The 17,966-nt window shown below is 42.8% G+C and overlaps 5 protein-coding genes across 5 annotated transcripts; 1 reads left to right on the top strand and 4 right to left on the bottom strand.

Annotated features, from left to right (window-relative positions):
• Window positions 1-47: 47 nt before the first annotated feature.
• ATC70_000577 (uncharacterized protein) lies at window positions 48-3,758 on the top strand (the record flags this gene model as incomplete). Its single annotated transcript, XM_064819991.1, has 1 exon — window positions 48-3,758. One exon carries the CDS (start codon window positions 48-50, stop codon window positions 3,756-3,758), a length of 3,711 nt encoding a protein of 1,236 aa, XP_064683911.1.
• Window positions 3,759-6,050: 2,292 nt separating this feature from the next.
• GLY1_2 (Threonine aldolase) lies at window positions 6,051-10,259 on the bottom strand (the record flags this gene model as incomplete). Its single annotated transcript, XM_064819990.1, has 1 exon — window positions 6,051-10,259. One exon carries the CDS (start codon window positions 10,257-10,259, stop codon window positions 6,051-6,053), a length of 4,209 nt encoding a protein of 1,402 aa, XP_064683910.1.
• A 41-nt stretch (window positions 10,260-10,300) lies between these two features.
• Window positions 10,301-11,422, bottom strand: ATC70_000575 (uncharacterized protein; the record flags this gene model as incomplete). Its single annotated transcript, XM_064819989.1, has 1 exon — window positions 10,301-11,422. The coding sequence occupies one exon, from the start codon at window positions 11,420-11,422 to the stop codon at window positions 10,301-10,303; it is 1,122 nt and encodes a 373-aa protein (XP_064683909.1).
• A 1,094-nt stretch (window positions 11,423-12,516) lies between these two features.
• On the bottom strand, window positions 12,517-14,306 carry spn4_1 (Septin spn4; the record flags this gene model as incomplete). Its single annotated transcript, XM_064819988.1, has 4 exons — window positions 12,517-13,339; window positions 13,413-13,619; window positions 13,686-13,818; window positions 13,883-14,306. The coding sequence occupies 4 exons, from the start codon at window positions 14,304-14,306 to the stop codon at window positions 12,517-12,519; spliced, it is 1,587 nt and encodes a 528-aa protein (XP_064683908.1).
• Window positions 14,307-17,045: 2,739 nt separating this feature from the next.
• ATC70_000573 (uncharacterized protein) lies at window positions 17,046-17,926 on the bottom strand (the record flags this gene model as incomplete). Its single annotated transcript, XM_064819987.1, has 3 exons — window positions 17,046-17,678; window positions 17,734-17,825; window positions 17,887-17,926. The coding sequence occupies 3 exons, from the start codon at window positions 17,924-17,926 to the stop codon at window positions 17,046-17,048; spliced, it is 765 nt and encodes a 254-aa protein (XP_064683907.1).
• Between the last annotated feature and the right edge of the window lie 40 nt (window positions 17,927-17,966).

Raw genomic sequence — 17,966 nt, 5'->3', positions numbered from 1 at the left:
TCTTAGTGTTCCAAGAAACACATGCAACAGACTCCACTATTATAGACATGCTCAATACACAATTCAACACCAAGTCGAGTCTTTGGACTCCACATTGCGGCATTATATCACTTAACACCAATTATACACTTCAACACATCTCAGAAGGCATTGATGGCGGTCGTTTTATTTTGGCCTCCCTTCACCTTACTCGAGATGTACAACTTTTAGCAACAACACCACCAATAGCAACTCTACTCAACATTTACGGTCGAGCGTCAGCTCACACCGAACGCACAGCATTTTATTCAGAATTACTTGATATACCAATTGTCAAGGACACTATCACTAATACAACAAACACTATCTTTATAATGGGCGATTTCAACTATCAATACAAGGATCGGCGAACTGATGGCTCTCTCATCAGTGCACCTGTGATATGGACTGATCTTTTGGATGATTATTACATTGATGTATTTGGGGATGACAAGCACAACACCTGGCATAGTGGCAGAAATGCTGGGATTTTGGATTATATCTTTTGTAGCTCCAATGCTCATCACCTTGTAACTAGTACTAGTCAACAATACCTCTCTCCGGAGTGGACTGATCATGAGCTTTTGGGGTTCTCCTATCAATTTCAAGATTCCAATGGTCGTGGCCCTGGTGTCTGGAAGGCTAATCCCTACTTGGCTCGCAACAAAGATTTTCGCAAGGCACTGGCGGAATTCCTCATTGGCAGTGAGGAACGAAGAGCAGGTATCAAGCGGTTTACATCTCCCCAACAACAATGGGATTGGATCAAAGCAGAGGTCAAGTTATTCATCAAGCAGTATCAAATTGAGGATTTGAACTGGAGGAAGAAACAACTACATCGACTGCTTTCAAAGAGGAACAAGATGATGAGACATAAGAAGCATCGAGGATTGATATTTCAGGGATTGGACTCCATCAACCAGCAAATTCAGTCCCTGCAGCACTCAATTGCAGAAATAGAAATCTTGAAGGCAGGCAAGTTCTATCGTGAACATGGTGAGAAATCACCCGGATTCCTCAAGCGCTCTGCGGTGTCTCGAGAGAACCGTCGGTCCATTGTGGCGCTGCGAGACCCCTCTACGGGTTCAATGTGTCAGGCACAGGATGGCATATCTGCCATTGCAACTGATTTTTACACTGCATTATTCACACCAGAGGCTCTAGATTCAACAGCACTCAGTACCGTGATTCGAAGCATCCCTCAGCACTTAAAGATCAGCAGCGAACAACAGGAGGAACTGATGTTGCCGATTGATGTAGACGAGCTCTTGGCCGACAGCAAACACACTCGACGCCTTAGCAGCCCTGGCCCGGATGGCTTGCCATATGAGATTTTGTACCTGATCATGAAATTCCCACCATTTCATTCACTCATCAACCTAGTCTACAATGAAGCACTGACGAAGGGTAAGTTTCCGCCATCTTGGAACGAATCTGTCATGTGTTTGCTCTACAAGAAGGGTGATCCGGCTGAAATGAAGAACTACCGTCCTCTGTCTCTGGCCAATTCGGATTACAAGCTGTTCACTCGCAACATCAATCGTCGTATCATGGCTGTCTCTTCTCAATTGATTAGTCGCCATCAGCTTGGATTTATTCCTGGACGCTTTATTGCTGAAAATGGCATGATCTGTCAACTGATCATGGAAGATGCTCAAAGGAAATGGACAATTGCGGAACAACAGGATGACGACCCCACCTTTCGCAACTTGGATGCAGATATCGGTCTTTTGTTGGATCAAGAAAAGGCCTACGATCGTGTGAATTTGGACTATCTCAAGAAAGTCTTGACAAAGTTTGGGTTTCCTCGTCCCCTCATCAAGTGCATATACAAACTGATGGGCGACAATCTCATACGGATTAATCTGAATGGCCATATGTCAACAGAGGTTGCCAAGCTGCGTGGACTCAAGCAAGGAGATCCTCTCTCGCCTATCCTGTACAACCTGGCCTTCGAACCCTTTTTACTGGCAATCTTGCATGATCGTCAATTTCACGGATACACGATGGGTACTGCTACTACCAAGTTATTGTGTTATGCGGACGATGCTTTGGTATTTGTCCATGACGCACAGGACCTGTCTCGCTTACAACTTCATATGTCTCGCTATTGTGCTGCTTCCAACGCCAAATTCAACTATGACAAGGTGCAAGCCTTTTCGGTGTCTGGTCGGGATACATGGGACATTTGGCAAGTTCCGTTATCGCATGCCCACATCACCCATCTGCATTCTGTGGAAGATGATGAACCTTTGATATATCTTGGATTTCCTCTCGTACAAAGCAGGATCCAGCGGGTCAACTTTATGGGTGCACTGACAACCAAGATCAAGACGGCCATCCAGATCCACTCTGTCCGATCCCTGTCAGTTGTTGGAAAGGCCACTGTGCTGAATTCTCTGCTTCTGTCCAAGTTATGGTACGTTCTACGTGTTACTCCTCTCACCCAGCCCGATGTCAAGCAGCTGCGGTCACTGGCAATTCTTTTCTTGAGAAAGAACATTTTCCCTGTCATTCCTTGGAAAACATGGATTCTCCCAAAAGACAAAGGTGGACTGGGTGTTGTCGACATCCAAACTCAAGCTTCGGCTCTGTATTTTCGTTGGCTACATCCGTTGCTGGTATATGATCAATCTGTCATTGATGCCCACCCGGTGTCCTACCTTCTCAGTTACCATCTACGCAACATGAATGGATACCAGTATCACCATATTCCGCTCCTCTTCCCCTTTGCTCGTCGCAATCAGGGTTTGAAAACACAGCGCACGGGAACTGTCGATATGTTATATCGTGCAGTCGACTATCTTCCCAAGTCGTATGAAGCTGCTCGGATCAATACTGCTACTGCCATGGCTCTCCCACTACAGGCTGCCTTCTATGTCCCTCCATCCTCTTCACTGGTGGTTCCTCGTCGAGTCAAAGCGATGATGGTTTCTGATGTGTTTCAATATGATGCTCGGCTCAACTTTGTTCATTGGAAAGATACTCGTGACCCTTCCCTCCTCAATTGGAAACGTGCTCCTTCTACAGTGTTCAAAGGTCTTGCGTCTGCCCAGCTGAAATTTCAACCCTACTTCCATCCAGTGTGTAGTCCTGCTCCCCTGGTTGATTCTGATGTCTCCTTTGCGCCTCTAGTGCATCAATTTTGTCTACACGATGGCCAACCCCTTGGAAATGCTCAGGCTTCGGCCAAAACATTTCGTCTGTCCGTGCTGTCGTCGATGGAACAACCCTTGGCCTTGCAGAATGTCTCAGCTTCTCATTGGAAATTCTTTTGGTCCCTGTCTCTTACCTACATTCAACGTAATGTGATATACCGGCTCATCACAGGCTGTATCCCTTCTCGAAGCAGGTTACACTACATGATGCCTGGAGTCTTCGAGTCTCACAATTGTCCTGTCTGCTTGTCTCCCAATGAAACTGCCAGCCACCTGCTCTTTGACTGTCCATCCAAAGAAAAGGTATGGCTAGGCGTCATTTTTGAATTCCTATGGCCCACGACGTCCATCACTGACATCAAAGAGGCTCTTCTGTCCCTGGACTTTTCGGATATCTGGTACTCCCAAGTCAAAGGCATCCATCCTTACAGAATCCTACTTATCACCCTGTCTCAAATATGGCTAGCCCATATGCGCTTTGTTTTTGACAACATCATCCTTGTCCCTGAGGCGATTCTGGTGAATGTCCGCTCCACTGTTCGCCAGACAGTGGATGAGGATCAAATCCATTCCCTCTTGTAGTTTTGATAGTTTCGATAGTTCTGCTTAGTTTAGTTTAGTTAATATTTCACCTTCTTTTTATTATCTCTTTTTTAATTGCACCCGCCTCTTCACTTCGACCCAGTACTCCTAGTGTACGCGGCTCAATCAATAAACAAAATTTAAAAAAAAAAAAAAAAAACTTATTTTGCTAGATTCGACTATGTAAACTGTGATAATTAACTCATACTTTCTAATGGGGCTTTGTAGTATTTTTCAATGCGCATCCAATGGTACCAAGTAAGATGAACGTTTTGAATAAACTTATTGAGTAATTTACAAAAATATGAAAAGAGTTTTCTGGCCAAAATGTCGAAATTTTACATATCAACGTCCCACAAAGATGATTTCAGAGGTTGCTTTGGATCGATAGAAACATTTTGATTCAAGATATACCATAGTAAAAGTCTCCATTTTCAAGGTGAAAAAAGCGATCGTTTGATTTTCGATGAAAACTATGAGGGGTACCTCATGCTTTTTGGTCGAATTTTGTTCATGTTTTTTTGATCCCCAAAAAGTTGAGCAAAAGTGTCAGAAAGTAACTGCTAGATGAGAGCAACTGTTTGGCAATATTTTGACCATTTAAAACGGCCTTGAACGCAAGAAAATGCGGCTCAAATTCACTCAGGTTTTGCTGTATCAGGGACACTAAGGAATAAAAAGAGGGAATACCAGTATGCTGTTTGCCCGTAAATGAAGCGGCTACGTACATATGAATGTAGAGCATCACGTAAGAATCAGATCCACAGATAATATGACTAGTTTTCATGTGTATGTAGAGGATCAACATGAAAGTATTAGTATTTTGATAAGACACGCAAAGGAAATCGGTAGCGCGAGCTGTCGCTGTGCAGGTTGGTTTTCACCAAAGCGAAGCAAAGGCAAAGAACCATCCGAAGCATAAACTTTCATATGATTAGTGATTTTACATCAATCAGCAATCAATATTCTTCTAAAATTTTAGCTTTATCAATTTTGCGACATTAGCCGAAGGTCTGCGGCAGCGCGAGTCGTTTGAACGTAGGTTGGTTTCCACCGAAGCGAAGTGCAGGTCAGGACATCACTCGAAGTGTCGAAGGGCTCGTATCAATTAATAAAGATTATATCACATATAAAGCTATACTACTTTGGTTCTAAGCATAAGTTGAAATCCGTAAGGCACAGCTTTTCTATACATGCTTCTTGATAAAGCGTTTCTTGTTGGCTTTTCTACAATGCTGTATATTTGTATCAATAGTCACAGTCCGCGTACAGGTAGGTCGCATGCTTGCATGGCGTCTTACTACCCAAAATTGTACAAATCGCAGCGAAATCTGGATTCATTTGGGTCGTGTTTTCTAGCGATAGAAGACGATTCAGGCCGCCAGATTAGTACCAAACAACTACTTTCATCTAGCACTAATTTCCTGACACCTTTGCGCAGCTTTTTGGGGACCAAAATAATATGGCCAAAATTCGACCAAAAAGCATGAGGTACCCCTCATGGTTTTCATCGAAAATTATCTACAATTATGACTTACACATTACCATATATGACCTCTTTGCCACCATTATGCGTACTATCTGGAGACACCATTATCAACAGTTTTACAACCTCATCCCCTTTAATGCCATCCAAGTCTGTCGCCACATCCGCACAGAACTGTTAAGATTGTCAAATCTTAGGCAACTCTCCCATTAGTCTATTATTCAAGATTTATATATGGCAAGTCACTTTGTCTCCATACACTTGTCCATCTCTTTGATGCATTTGTTTTATTTCTAATTACTATCCTAATAAAATAATATCATCCAAAAAAAAAAAAAAAAAAAAAAAAAAAAAAAAAGTTTTCATCGAAAATCAAACGATCGCTTTTTTCACCTTGAAAATGGAGACTTTTACTATGGTATATCTTGAATCAAAATGTTTCTATCGATCCAAAGCAACCTCTGAAATCATCTTGTGGGACTTTGATATGTAAAATTTCGACATTTTGGCCAGAAACCTTTTTTCATATTTTTGTAAATTACTCAATAAGTTTATTCAAAACGTTCATCTTACTTGGTACCATTGGATGCGCCTTGAAAAGTTCTCTAGAAAAGCTTAAAGGAGCATTTTTTTTTTTTTTTTTTGTAGGGGAGCCGAGCTCCATTTTTTATTTTAAGTCCTTCAAATGTCGCTATGAGTGATAGGAAAGACTGGGTATGATTACAAGAGGATCGGAGGAACGAAAGAAAAAAATAAAAATAACAGATAGAAAAGAGCAAATGGATAAAAGAGGAAAAACTGAATACTTACGAATCTAGCTTTAACTCGGCATCCAAGCGAGCAAGAGAGCGAGCAAGACGATGTTGAACAGTGTCAGCGATGAACGGGGTTCGGTCGAAGATCCAGCGCCAGTGCGCTTGCCATATTGTCAGCAGAGTAGTTGCGAAAAGTTGAGGAATAGAGAGATCATTGAACGAGAGAGAGAGATCACGATCAAGATAGGGAGAGGAACAGAGTAATATTTGTTGGAAGAAATGAATCAGATCAACATCAGAGATTGAGGAAGAAGCAGAGAGATAGGTGTGGTACATGTGTCGCCAGACCAATAACTTGGGAGGGCAGGAGAACAGAGTATGGGTGATATCCTCCGTGGTAGAGGCAGAGCAGATGGTACATAGGGGAGAAGGGTGTTTTTCGGGGATGCGTAAATGTAGCAGAGCTCTTGAAGGGATTTTTTCGTAAATAGCTCGGTACCAGACCGTGCGAGCAGCCAGGGGGATTGAGATTCTCCAGAAGGAGAGCCATTGAGCCGGCCGGAGAGGAGAGAGTGAGGAGGAGGTAGAGGAGAGGGTTTGACGTAGTTTTTTGAAGTAACGGATGCTGTTGAGCGGCAACCGGCCTCGCGAAGGCAAGGAAGAAGGAGGAACGATAATGCTACGGCAGAACGCTCGAAGGGAGGGAGGTTGATGTGGGTTGAGGGTTGGACGAGGAGCAATGAAGCACTGTTGTGCAAAGAAAGGTTGGAATAGTAGTTGACGCGACTGAATGAAATCAGCAACACGTTGGGATACAATAGGATGGCGAGCGAATTGGAAGGAAGGACGAACACGAAGCACCTGATGATCAATATCTAACTGGAAAACCTCGCTTACAAGAAGCTTTCTGGCAACGTCAGAGCCATCTAAAAGAAGATTCGGTGGTATAAAGCTAGAAGAATATAAATTGTTAATAGTAGGAGGAGAATGTAAAAGTATTTCATAAAGAGGGAGTGAGTAGCAAGTAATAGCATCAACATATAAGTTACGACGTTCTGACATCTGAAAGATGGACAAGCAGGACTGAAGATTAGTGATTGGATTGAGATAAGTATTGCGACGGGATGGACTTTGAGGAAACCACAACCGATGGCGAGCATGCCGAAACAAGAGGTAGTAAAAGAAATGAGAGAAGACGGTGGAGGAGTAGCACCAAGAAAGAGTATAAGTTAAGACAGGAAGCGAAGGAGTGTTGTACTTGGAGAAGGCCGGAGAGTCAAGATATTGAAGCAATAGAGGGCACACCCAGTACCATTGCAGAGCTTGTTGTTGAGAGAGAGGATCTAGGAGCCCCAAACCACCGGCAGAGCGAGGTAAAGAGAGAGTAGCAAAAGAGAGTCTAGGGAATATACGAAAATTAATGAAGGCGGTACCCAGGCTTCGTAAAGAGAGCAACTGGGCCTTGGTAAATGTTGTGAGTCGTAAAACATGCCATAATTTGGAATAAATGAGTGAATTGAGAATGGTGACCCGGCCACGGATAGAGATATTGCGTTGGGAGTGGATAGCAATAGCGTTACGGATGGAGTCATACAGTTTTTGAAAGGCAACATTGCGTTGAGTAATGCTGGAACAAATTGGATAACCGAGATAAATGAGTGGAGTGGTGGATGTGCGATCATGCCAAGCGGTGATGCCATAAGATGAGAGCAGGGCTTGCCAAGTTGTTGATGGTTTACCTGAAAGAGATGTAGCTACTGTTTTGTGATAATTCAATAATGCGTTAGAAGCTTTCATGTAAGTAGTGATGGCAGCCTGCAAACGATGGAAATCGTGCGTGTCGCGAAGATACACCAAAGTATCATCCGCATAGGCAAGGATTTTGACCGCCAGAGGCGCAGTTGTAGAAGAAGCTGAAGAAGTTGAACCATCGGGAACAATGGGCGGGTCAGCAGCATCAGAAAACAGTTGTTGCATAGAATCTGAAATAACATCAGATTGGGTATCATTAGAAGGGGGAGGAGCTTCAGTGTGTAGGTTGAAACCCTTGTATTGAGGGTCTTGGTGAATTGATCGAAGGAATGGATCAAATGCGATATTAAACAGTAGTGGCGAGATGGGATCTCCTTGTCGAATACCACGTTGTTGGGTGATATAATCAGTCGAGATATGTCCATTGATGTTGATGTGAATTTGTGTCGAAAAAAAGAGAGTTAGTAAGGAATGAATAATATTAGTAGGCATGTTAAAACGTTGCATCACAGCACGAAGATAATCAGGATGAATGCGATCGTAAGCCTTCTCTTGATCCAAGAGAAGTGCAATACTGTCAGAGGATGTTTCAGCGGCAATGAGGCGAGTGTTGTGGAGGATCATACCATTGTCACCGATGAAGCGACCAGGCATGAATCCTGATTGTTGAGGACATATGATTTTGTTCATAAAAGGCATAAGACGTTGGTTGAGAAGTCGGGTAAATATCTTGGCATCGCAACATATCAATGATAGAGGTCGCCAATTCTTGAGGTTGGATAGGTCGCCGGATTTGGGTAGTAAACAGATGCAGGTTTGCAACCAGCTGGAGGGAAAGATACCCAAGTTGAGAGCATCATTAAATACCTGAACAGAGAGTTTGGCAGCCTTCGGGTGGTTGAAAATCACGTTGAGAATGGGATAAGGTAAACCGTCGATGCCAGGACTGGATTGGAACTTGGTACGATGAGTACCAGTCAATAAGTCGGCATAGGTGAAAGGTTGCTGAAGAATAGTATGAGCATCATCCGGGATGGTGTCAGAGTCAGGGATCGTGTTGCACAGGGACTCGATGCTCGCGATATCGACCGGATCACTGGAATACAACGTGTCATAGAAACTAGAAGCAGCTGTCTGCATCGAAAGAGGATCAGTACATAATGTGTTACTAACTGGATGGAGGAGGCTAGTAATCGCCTGTTTAGCGGCATGAGTGGCAATAGTTCGCTTAAGGTAACCGGCAGAGGTTTCCCCCTTTTCACGCCAATGTTTACCTGCCCGCAATCGTAGGTTCGTAGCAATTTCACGTTGAAGCATACCAATTTGCTTTTCAACGGTGTGTAGTAGTTGTGTCCGGGTACGAGGATCCGAGTATTGACGACATATTCGGTTGCGCTTGCGTTGTAGGCGCCGGTGTTGGCGTTCCAAGGCATTGCTGCGAGCACGACTTACCCGACGAGCGATATCCTGAACTAGAGCTTTAAGAGCATCCCAATTGTCTTGCGGAGAGGCAGGCAAAATGGAGGCGGCGGCATCTATGGAAGCGGTAATCTCCACGGTAGTGAAAAATTCATCTAAAGCTGTAAACAGTTGATCCGTGAAATATTGATTAGTTGCTAGATTGGGGTTAGCTCGCCATAGACCTGATCCCTGACGATCCGACGAAAAGACAAACCGTGCCCGGAGAAGGGCATGATCGGTCCAGGAGGAATCAAGGAACTCAATGTCAGAAGAGTGTAGGTGTTGGAATAAGAAAGCAGAAGCGTACAGGTAATCGATAGTAGATTGACCGTTCTGTCTGCGATATGTTGGTAACAGAGGGCCTTCTTCCCGCGAATGTGTACATTCAAAGAAGTGCGTATTGAGAATCTGATGGAAGTGTCGGTGAAGGGCAGCTCCTGAAGTAATATTGTTAGTATCAAGTTCCTGATCCACACTTTCATCGGTCAGATATGAAGTAGCATGATAGTTGAAATCCCCCATCATGAGCATTGGAGCAAGGTTGGAGGGATCAGAGTCGAGAGGTGTAGATAAAGAGGAGAGAGATGCCTGAGAGGTTGAATAAGGAATGTCGAAAAGAGGCAACGCTAGAAGATTGCGAAAGAACTGCACTCTGGGAGAGTATTGGGCAGGAGCATAGATGTTAAGGAGTGTGAAGGGTGGGAACAACGCATTGGCATGGACAACCTTGCAGGCAAGGATGCGTTGGTCCAGATCGAAGTCTAAAGAATGTAAGTTGATTAATGGATTGAATGAGATAATACCACAATGTTGTGTCCATAAGGTGGCATGAGCTTGGAATTGTAGATTGAGTTGGTCCTGAACTGCCTCAACGGCGTGCGATTCTTGAATACATATAATGTCCAAATGTAAGGAACGTAAATATCGAATGAAGTCAGAGCTAATCTCTGGAGTAGAGGCTTTGACAAGATTGCGGCAGTTCAGGGAAGCTATATTGAAGTTGTGATTGTGCGTAAAAGATTGAATGTTAGTGGTATAATTGGGCATATTAGTGGCATAGGTGTGAGATTCATAGGTGTTAGTACTCATTAGGCCAAGGGGGCTGAGACGCCGTCAGCTGGGCTAATAGAGGTAGAAGAGGTAGCAGGTTGAGTAGTAGAATCTTGAGTTGCAGGAACATCATCCATGTTGACATCGGCCTGTGCTGAAAGGGCGATAGCCTTGGATGATTTGTCAGGATAGATAGCAGAGTAGAGAGAATGATATACAGATTCAGGAAGCCATTGACGCTTGAAGCAAAATTCCCTAGCGACAGCAAGTTGAACATGAGGGACATGAAGGCGCTTGACAATACGTATTAACCGTTCTTGATGGATTCGGGTGGCTTCAGCTTGCACAAAAGCCTGGTCAGGGTTAGTAGTATACTTACGATCACGGAGTAATGAAGGAGCACAAGGGTCAAAATCATTGAGGAGCTTGGAGGAAGGCAGCTTGGCCATGGCATCTTTGACAGTATCGACATAGTCATTGTGTACCAGGAAGCTGATAGTGTTGTTCTCAGGGTAATGGATGTCGAGGATGCGGCTCTGCGATAAGCCAAGTACTCCAAAACCAGCACGGATTTTGGAGATGGCTTCACGACCACGGGATGTAAAGTACAAGAATTGGTACCCATGTGATTCCGATGGGGCCGAGTAAAAACGATTAATTTGTTCCAAAGTTGGAGGTCGTTTGGACTTACCTTTGGGAACAGGCTTGGAAGAAGTGATGGCTTTAGGTTTAGGTGTCTTGAGAGTCTGGGGCTTCTTTGGTGGATCGTTCAATGGTGGAGTGGCGGCCACATCAGCCCATTTGGAGGCCGAGGTACCATCTGATCTCTTCTCAGGTACAGTCGGAGCTGAAGGCAAGGGTGGCAACGAGTGATTGGCAGTTGACTTGAGTTGTGCAATCTCTCGATTAGCGTTATCCAAAGCCAGTTGAAGTTCATGGTTTCTCTTCAACAAATCTTTAATTTGTTCCAGTTGAGAATCGTGTGCAGAAAGACGTGCATAGATTTCCTGGATCCAGTTAGGTAACTGAGGATGACCATGGATTTCGTCTGGGCGGGGAACATGCAGACCGGTACAGACAGTAGTAGGCGTGCTGGGCGCAATAGCAGAGGGTTCTAAGCCCAGGATGGAGGTGGAATCGGTGGAGGAGACTACAGGCATAGTAGTAAGTTGCGAGTCGGTAATCATGGAGACGAGAGGTTCTACTGTAGGTGCGTGAGTGCGAGGTGAACGACGCAAAGGTACAGCGGTAGCTTTGATGGTAGAGAAGCGACGCTTCTTGGACGCAACGGGTAGTTTGGAGGAACGGTTGCCGGCTGTCGTCTGTTTGGTTAAAGTGAGACGAAAGTTGGAGGTAACGGTAGGTGTCGGCTGACTTGACAGACCTGACTGAATTGTTGTTGTTGTGTTGTTTGTCGGTTTTGTTTTGATCTTTACTGCTTAATGATGTTTTCGGGGTTTGAAAGGCCCTAAAAACAATTTAGACGAAAGAAAGGTGGCTTAAAGGAGCATTTTTTTTTTTTTTTTTTTTTTGTAGGGGAGTCGAGCTCCAGGTTTTATTTAATGTCCTTTAAATGTCATACTGAGGGATAGAAAAGACTGTTGGTGGACCCAATGTCTGCAAAGAAGGGGAATAAGATATTTTTTGAACTAAGTTGGGAAAGAAATCTACTACTAATAAGGTGCGACACCTAGAGCCAGTACAGTCTTGCGGAAATCGTCAAAATATAGATCATGGATAAGAGCACAAAACACCAAACGAGGACATCAGTACTACGTCAAAAAAAATCAAACAACTTGCGTTCACCAGGATTTGAACCGGGATCCTCCCGTTGGCATACGGGAGTTCTACCACTTCGCCCTACCACCAGGGACACTTAAAGGAGCATAAGATGATTAGCATATTTTATATAGTCGAATCTGCTAAAATAGTTCAATCGAGTCGAAAATTGTTAAGATTTGACCAATCTGGAACAGAATGTGAGTCTGGATTTGAATTGATTTTGGCTGGTGGGGCTGGCTGGCAAACTCAATGCCCTTTTAATATTCATGAAGGCAATACAGTAATAGATGCTTTTGAAGCGTATAGAAAGTAGGGCAAATTAAATAGCGCTATTTTTAGTCATGCTACTCTTCTTGAGTTCTATATTTAATAGCGCCAGTCTACCAAAATACTTGTTAGATCAACTTCTTTCCTTTTTGAGGCTTTGAAAGTGTCTAGGGACTGAACATTTATTATGTTATGATGATATACGCTATAAATCGAATAAATTAAAGGCGTTGCCTTGTTGGCGCCGCTGGTGGCGGTGTTGCTTCTGTTGCTGCTTCTGTTGCTGCTGCTGGTAGTGGTGATGGTGTTGCTGGTAAGAATTTGAAACAAAAGTATTGTTCTGTGTAAGCTGGCTCACATTTTGTTGGCGATGCTGTGAATTAAGCTCAAATTGAAACGTGGCAGAAGGGTCTGTTGGGGTTGGGGGAGTCGAGTTATTAGCTGATAAGGGTGGTGTATATAGGAACGAGGAGGAAGATACCCTCTCTAAGGGAATGCTGTATGGAATAAACTGTTGTTGTTGTACAGGATGAGAAGGACGATAGTATTGGCGCTGCTGCTGCTGCTGTTGTTGTTGCTGAGGCACAGTGGCTGCTGAAAGTAACATCTCATCAGCATTGTATCGTTGAAATTGGGTTACAGCTGATTGAAATTCATAGTGCTTCTGTGTTTGCGTTACAGGAATTCCAGAATCTGGAGTTGCAAGTGGTACAATAGACGTAGAAGAACCTGAGAAGCCCATTAGACAATGATTATCATAACTTTCCTGAGTCAAAAAGTGATTGATTGACGCTGGATATGACATGGCGTTGGTGTTATTAGCACTGCCGCTGCTGTCGTTATAAGAAGGGTATACATGATGCGTAATAGGGCTTGTCCTTTTAGAATGATAGACAGAATTGGGAGCGTTAAAATAGCAAGAGGTCATACTGGACATTGGTGTAGAGTTAGCTAAAGTAGTAGCTCCATGATTGACTTGAGGCTGTTGAGTAAAAGGTTCGCTCTTTTCGATAGCAGGTATGGGTTGGCTAAATGTGTTTGTCTCAAATGAAGGTACATCTTTGTATTCATAGCCTAAAAACAATATTAATAATTTCATACTTCAGGTACATGTTAAGAAACTTGCTCTCAAATTCATGTGTTTGCTCCTTTGGAATTTCTGTTTGATTAGGAGGGACAAATTGCACAGGGAGACCCTGATTCTGCATATTCTGGAAATACACACTCGGATCATCTAGAAGCAGTGGATGCAATACGTCTGAGATCTTGAATTGATGTGATAGTTCCTTTGCTCGGTTAAATGTGATCCTGTTGGGGTTTGTAGGAATTAGTATACACATGCACACACATTTAAATATAGCAGCGAAGACTCACCAAACACCTTTCAGGTGCATTGGGCCCACTTTGACGACAACGCGAGCGTTTTCATTCTTTAAAATTCCATCACGTTTCCCGCGAGACATGCCAGTGACATTCAAAAGTTTTGTACCGTTAATCATGTCATTATCTACAATCAAGATATTGAAAGGTGGTCAGTGCGTTGTTTGATTCCGCTATCAATTTTGAATTACCTTGTCTTCGGGCAACACAGACGCTATTAGCATCCACTTGGTAACACAGTGTGCCCTCTTCTTCCCAGAATGAAGTAGCGAATTTAGGACGTTGAGCCCATCGAATCAATTGCAAGGGCTGCATCGAAGATGGAGGTCTGCTAGCAGTAATGGATGACGGAACAGACCGAGGCAGTTCCATTTGAAGTACGGGTTGTTGATGGATTACCATGGCATTGGATTGACTAATATCATGATTGCTGGCTGTATAGATTGGAGGCGGTTCATGAGATGCCCATCGCAACTGCTGGTCAGGGTTCGCTGTGTGTGGTGTTGCATGTTGGTGAAAATGATTTCCCTCCGTTTGAGTGGGTGTTGGCGCACAATGGCAATTATTTCCCTGATGCAACATGTCCATATCTGAAGGGGGACCCGAGTTAATCATTATTTACAGCTGAGAAGAAGACAAGAGAAGAAGGGAAAAGGTTCAAAAAAACGTTGAGCTTTTATATATTGCTGGCCATATCTTCATTATTGGCCAACAACGCGTGCCTTGAAACAACTTCTCTTTTTATAAATCGCTGGTTCTAATTTCGGAAGGTTATCGAATCTCACAAAAGAAAACAACCTCAATACGAAGTCTTGATTTACATCACAAAAACTAGATGCAGTACGGTTAATTGATTCAATAGGTCAGTTCTATGGCCTGCAGTGACATTGTAATACTAATCTTATGAAGGAAAATCAGAGGAAAAGAGTGAGCTCGTTGCTGTTCCACACCGTATATTCATTCATCTATAGTCATCGGTCTCAATGTGCGCTATAAATGCTGCTAATGCCGTACACATGTCACTGAGAAGCATGCTGGATGATGTGTAAGAGAACCTGAGTGCTCCAGCAAGGTATGAGACTTTTACCGGAGACGAATAGCAACCGTACCTCTTGACAGCCATAATGATGGATTCATTCAACATTGGATAACCCACACAGGGCAATGCAGTGATCCAGAGTAAAAACACTCTCATCTGCCTTCTGAGCTACTGATAGGTCTAACATACTTGGACACGTACCCGATTAGCAGGTTTATAATATTGAAAGATAGAAGAAAAAGTTCATCTATTCCATTGATGGACAATTTGTATCAGATTGCAATTTCCAACTTCAGCAAGTAATGTTTCATTTTCGGTTGGTAGAGTCGTGCAACAGGTCTGGATAGAATAGCCTCTTAGGTACCCATTCAAAGCCGGCTAATTTGTGTATATGTTGATATGGAATTATAAGCAAATATAGTACAATTCATACCTTCAAGTAAGTATGGTTCACCAGAAATTGGATGTTGTGGTCATTCAATGCATGATCCCACAGGCTACATAGTATTCCATGAGAGATGAACGGTCTTGGTCTCATTGACAGAAGCATCGCATCTATCCAGTAAATTTAATACGACACGCTACGTTGCTGTTCATTGAGAGTGTGTTCTTCGTAATGTACCTCAGTATTGTACCACAAATGTTTGGCTTCTAGTCAATATTCTGCAACACTTGGCATACATAGCAGTTAGAGCATCAAATAGAGTCCACGGCTTGTGGCTTGATATTTGAAACGCGAATTCTAGATGGAGGATTGCACTCGAATACTCGCGCCACTCGTTAAATTTTATACGTGAATGATATCACAGTTACAGTCGAAATCAACATCTTGAATGTTCACATAATGTCTCAATTACTGATCCATGAAAAGATGGCCGGAGGAGTAGAATTTGACGGCAAGTTTTGCCATCAAACACTTAATAAAATCAATCTCCCAGGTCAACATACTGTTATCATAGATTCATTTAGTTTTGTCACTGCTCCAGCACATGGATTTCTTAATAGGTGCTTGAATATTTTCTACATGGAAACGGTCAATTATCTTCAAATAGAGCTTCATGATTACAGAATACTCAAGCTAATTTGACTGAAGTTAAGGTTTAATAAAAAGAATGGGCAACCAATGTGTTGGTCTGAAGTGTAGTTACTTGATAAAAGTGACACTTGTATGCAGGCTTCTTTCCCTTACTTATACCACATTTCGTTACTTCATATTTGTTTCATGAGCAAGTTTCTAGATTTCTTTGATTTACATGTATAGCCATCTAAATGATTTTTTTTTACCATTTATCAGTTCTATTAAGCTCTCAGTAAGCATGGCAGGCTGATCTTTTATTGGCGATAGCGAACAATATGTAGACGAATAGGGCTAAAAGCACTATTTTTGTTGAAAGCTGATATTCCCTCACACAGCACATGGCCCCGCTTGTTCTTTAGGTAAACATTGAATGTGTTATTCCCCGCATTCATACTACTATTGTAATTGTCTTCTGGTAATCCATGCGTCTACACTAAAGCAGCACCTAATTGCAAGGACGAAGAACTGCCCTCACCGGCCATTTTTGTGAGAACAAGGCTATTGACTACTGATCTATATCATCAAGACTTGCCGTTGAATTCAGTCGTTGAGGGCTCATGTGGAAAAACGATCGTATTTGACATTCGGTACCACGGGAAAACCCTTTAGTCAATTGATAAGTTTAATGGGGGGGCTTGATATGCAGCGCCGCATGCTCTGTGGATTCAGTGATTGAAACATTACTAAGCAAACTGAGGATTTGTCAATGTTCAAAATCGCTTGTGTTCTTGTATTCCATTGCTTTACTTAATTTCACGTTTCCCTATCTTTTAAATCTTGATTGGGGGTTTCAACGCATTGTGAATGCAACATTTGCAACAATGTGCAAAGCATGCAATCAGTAAATTAGTCATTGACAAATTCCAGGGGCTGAATTGTATCAGGCAAGCCGCCTTACAGCTTTCATCTATCTTGATAGATCAGCATTTTCATATAGCTATGGTGGTACAACATCGCTTCTGCGGCTAAACTCTCTTTCAGCGACAATGCGTTAACATATATTAATCGCAGTGCACACTATTTACGTTTTTGAAGCAATCATGTTAATGATAACAATATGTAAAGAGTATTTATGAATATGAATATGAAGTAATAATATAAAGAGTGCCTTCGAATTCGTGCACTCGAGATAAATGAATATGAAATATAAAAAATCTACAATGAGGAAGCATAATTGAATGTTATGGGTTAAGCGAGAGAGCAACTACGCCCAACAATATGAATTGCCCCTTAAATTTTAACACACTGAAACGTTATAGAATCCAGGAGGTGGAATTGTTTGCGATTGATAATGATGGTGAATTTGATGATGATGTTGCTGTTGTTGAGGTTGTTGCTGATGGTAAGCTTGTCTTGTAGTAGGGTCAATGATGGGTATGGCTCGAATCACAGTGGGAGGCACCATTGATTGTTGATAGCTATAGTCAGTGTTGTAATAGTAATTCTTGTGATAATCTGCTACATGAGCACTGCCACTACTACTGCTGCTATTGCTACTAAGACTACTATGGACGCTGCTGGGGCTTGTATTGACTGGACTTGCAGTATTCTTGTAAGAAACCCATTGAGCCATTGACGGAGAAGTGGTGCTATGTGCCTTTTGTGAGTACTGCTGATGCACAGGCACGGCAACAGGGGTCATATTGCTAGGATCAATAATAGGGATAGCTCTTGTGGCATTTGGGGCTGTTGCAACTGCGGCTGTCGAGGATGAGTTGGATCTGGAAGGAGTCTGTTGGTAATAGCGATGTTGTTTTGAGGATGTGTAATACGACGAGGAAGCTGACGACGACGACGATGATGAAATGGATGAATTTGGAGATGGATATGGAGACGTGCGCCTCTGAACTCTTTCCCGGTGCTCGGTAGCCTGGCATATGGAGAGATTAGACAAGTGAACACTACTTTCCTGCGCCAATACATACCTCTTCAACATGGAAAACAGGGCAAAATTCATGATCATCATAAAAGTTCTTTGCCAATTCATATTGTGTTCTAAATTGCTCGAGTCTCAAATCTAGAGTGAAGAGAGATTATTATCAGTAAGAGATGAAAATGCATCTCTCAAGATAGCTTACTCGAGACAGAAGATAATGAAATCACATTGTTGGAAGGCATTGAGTAGCGTTTTCTTTAAGAAAGGAAAGAGATAGATGAA

This window comes from Mucor velutinosus (assembly GCF_035048745.1).
Source record: "Mucor velutinosus strain NIH1002 chromosome Unknown tig00000041, whole genome shotgun sequence".
Classification (NCBI taxonomy): Eukaryota; Fungi; Mucoromycota; class Mucoromycetes; order Mucorales; family Mucoraceae; genus Mucor; species Mucor velutinosus.
The sequence above is the reverse complement of the archived record's forward strand: the minus strand, read 5'-3'. Positions and strand labels throughout refer to the sequence as shown.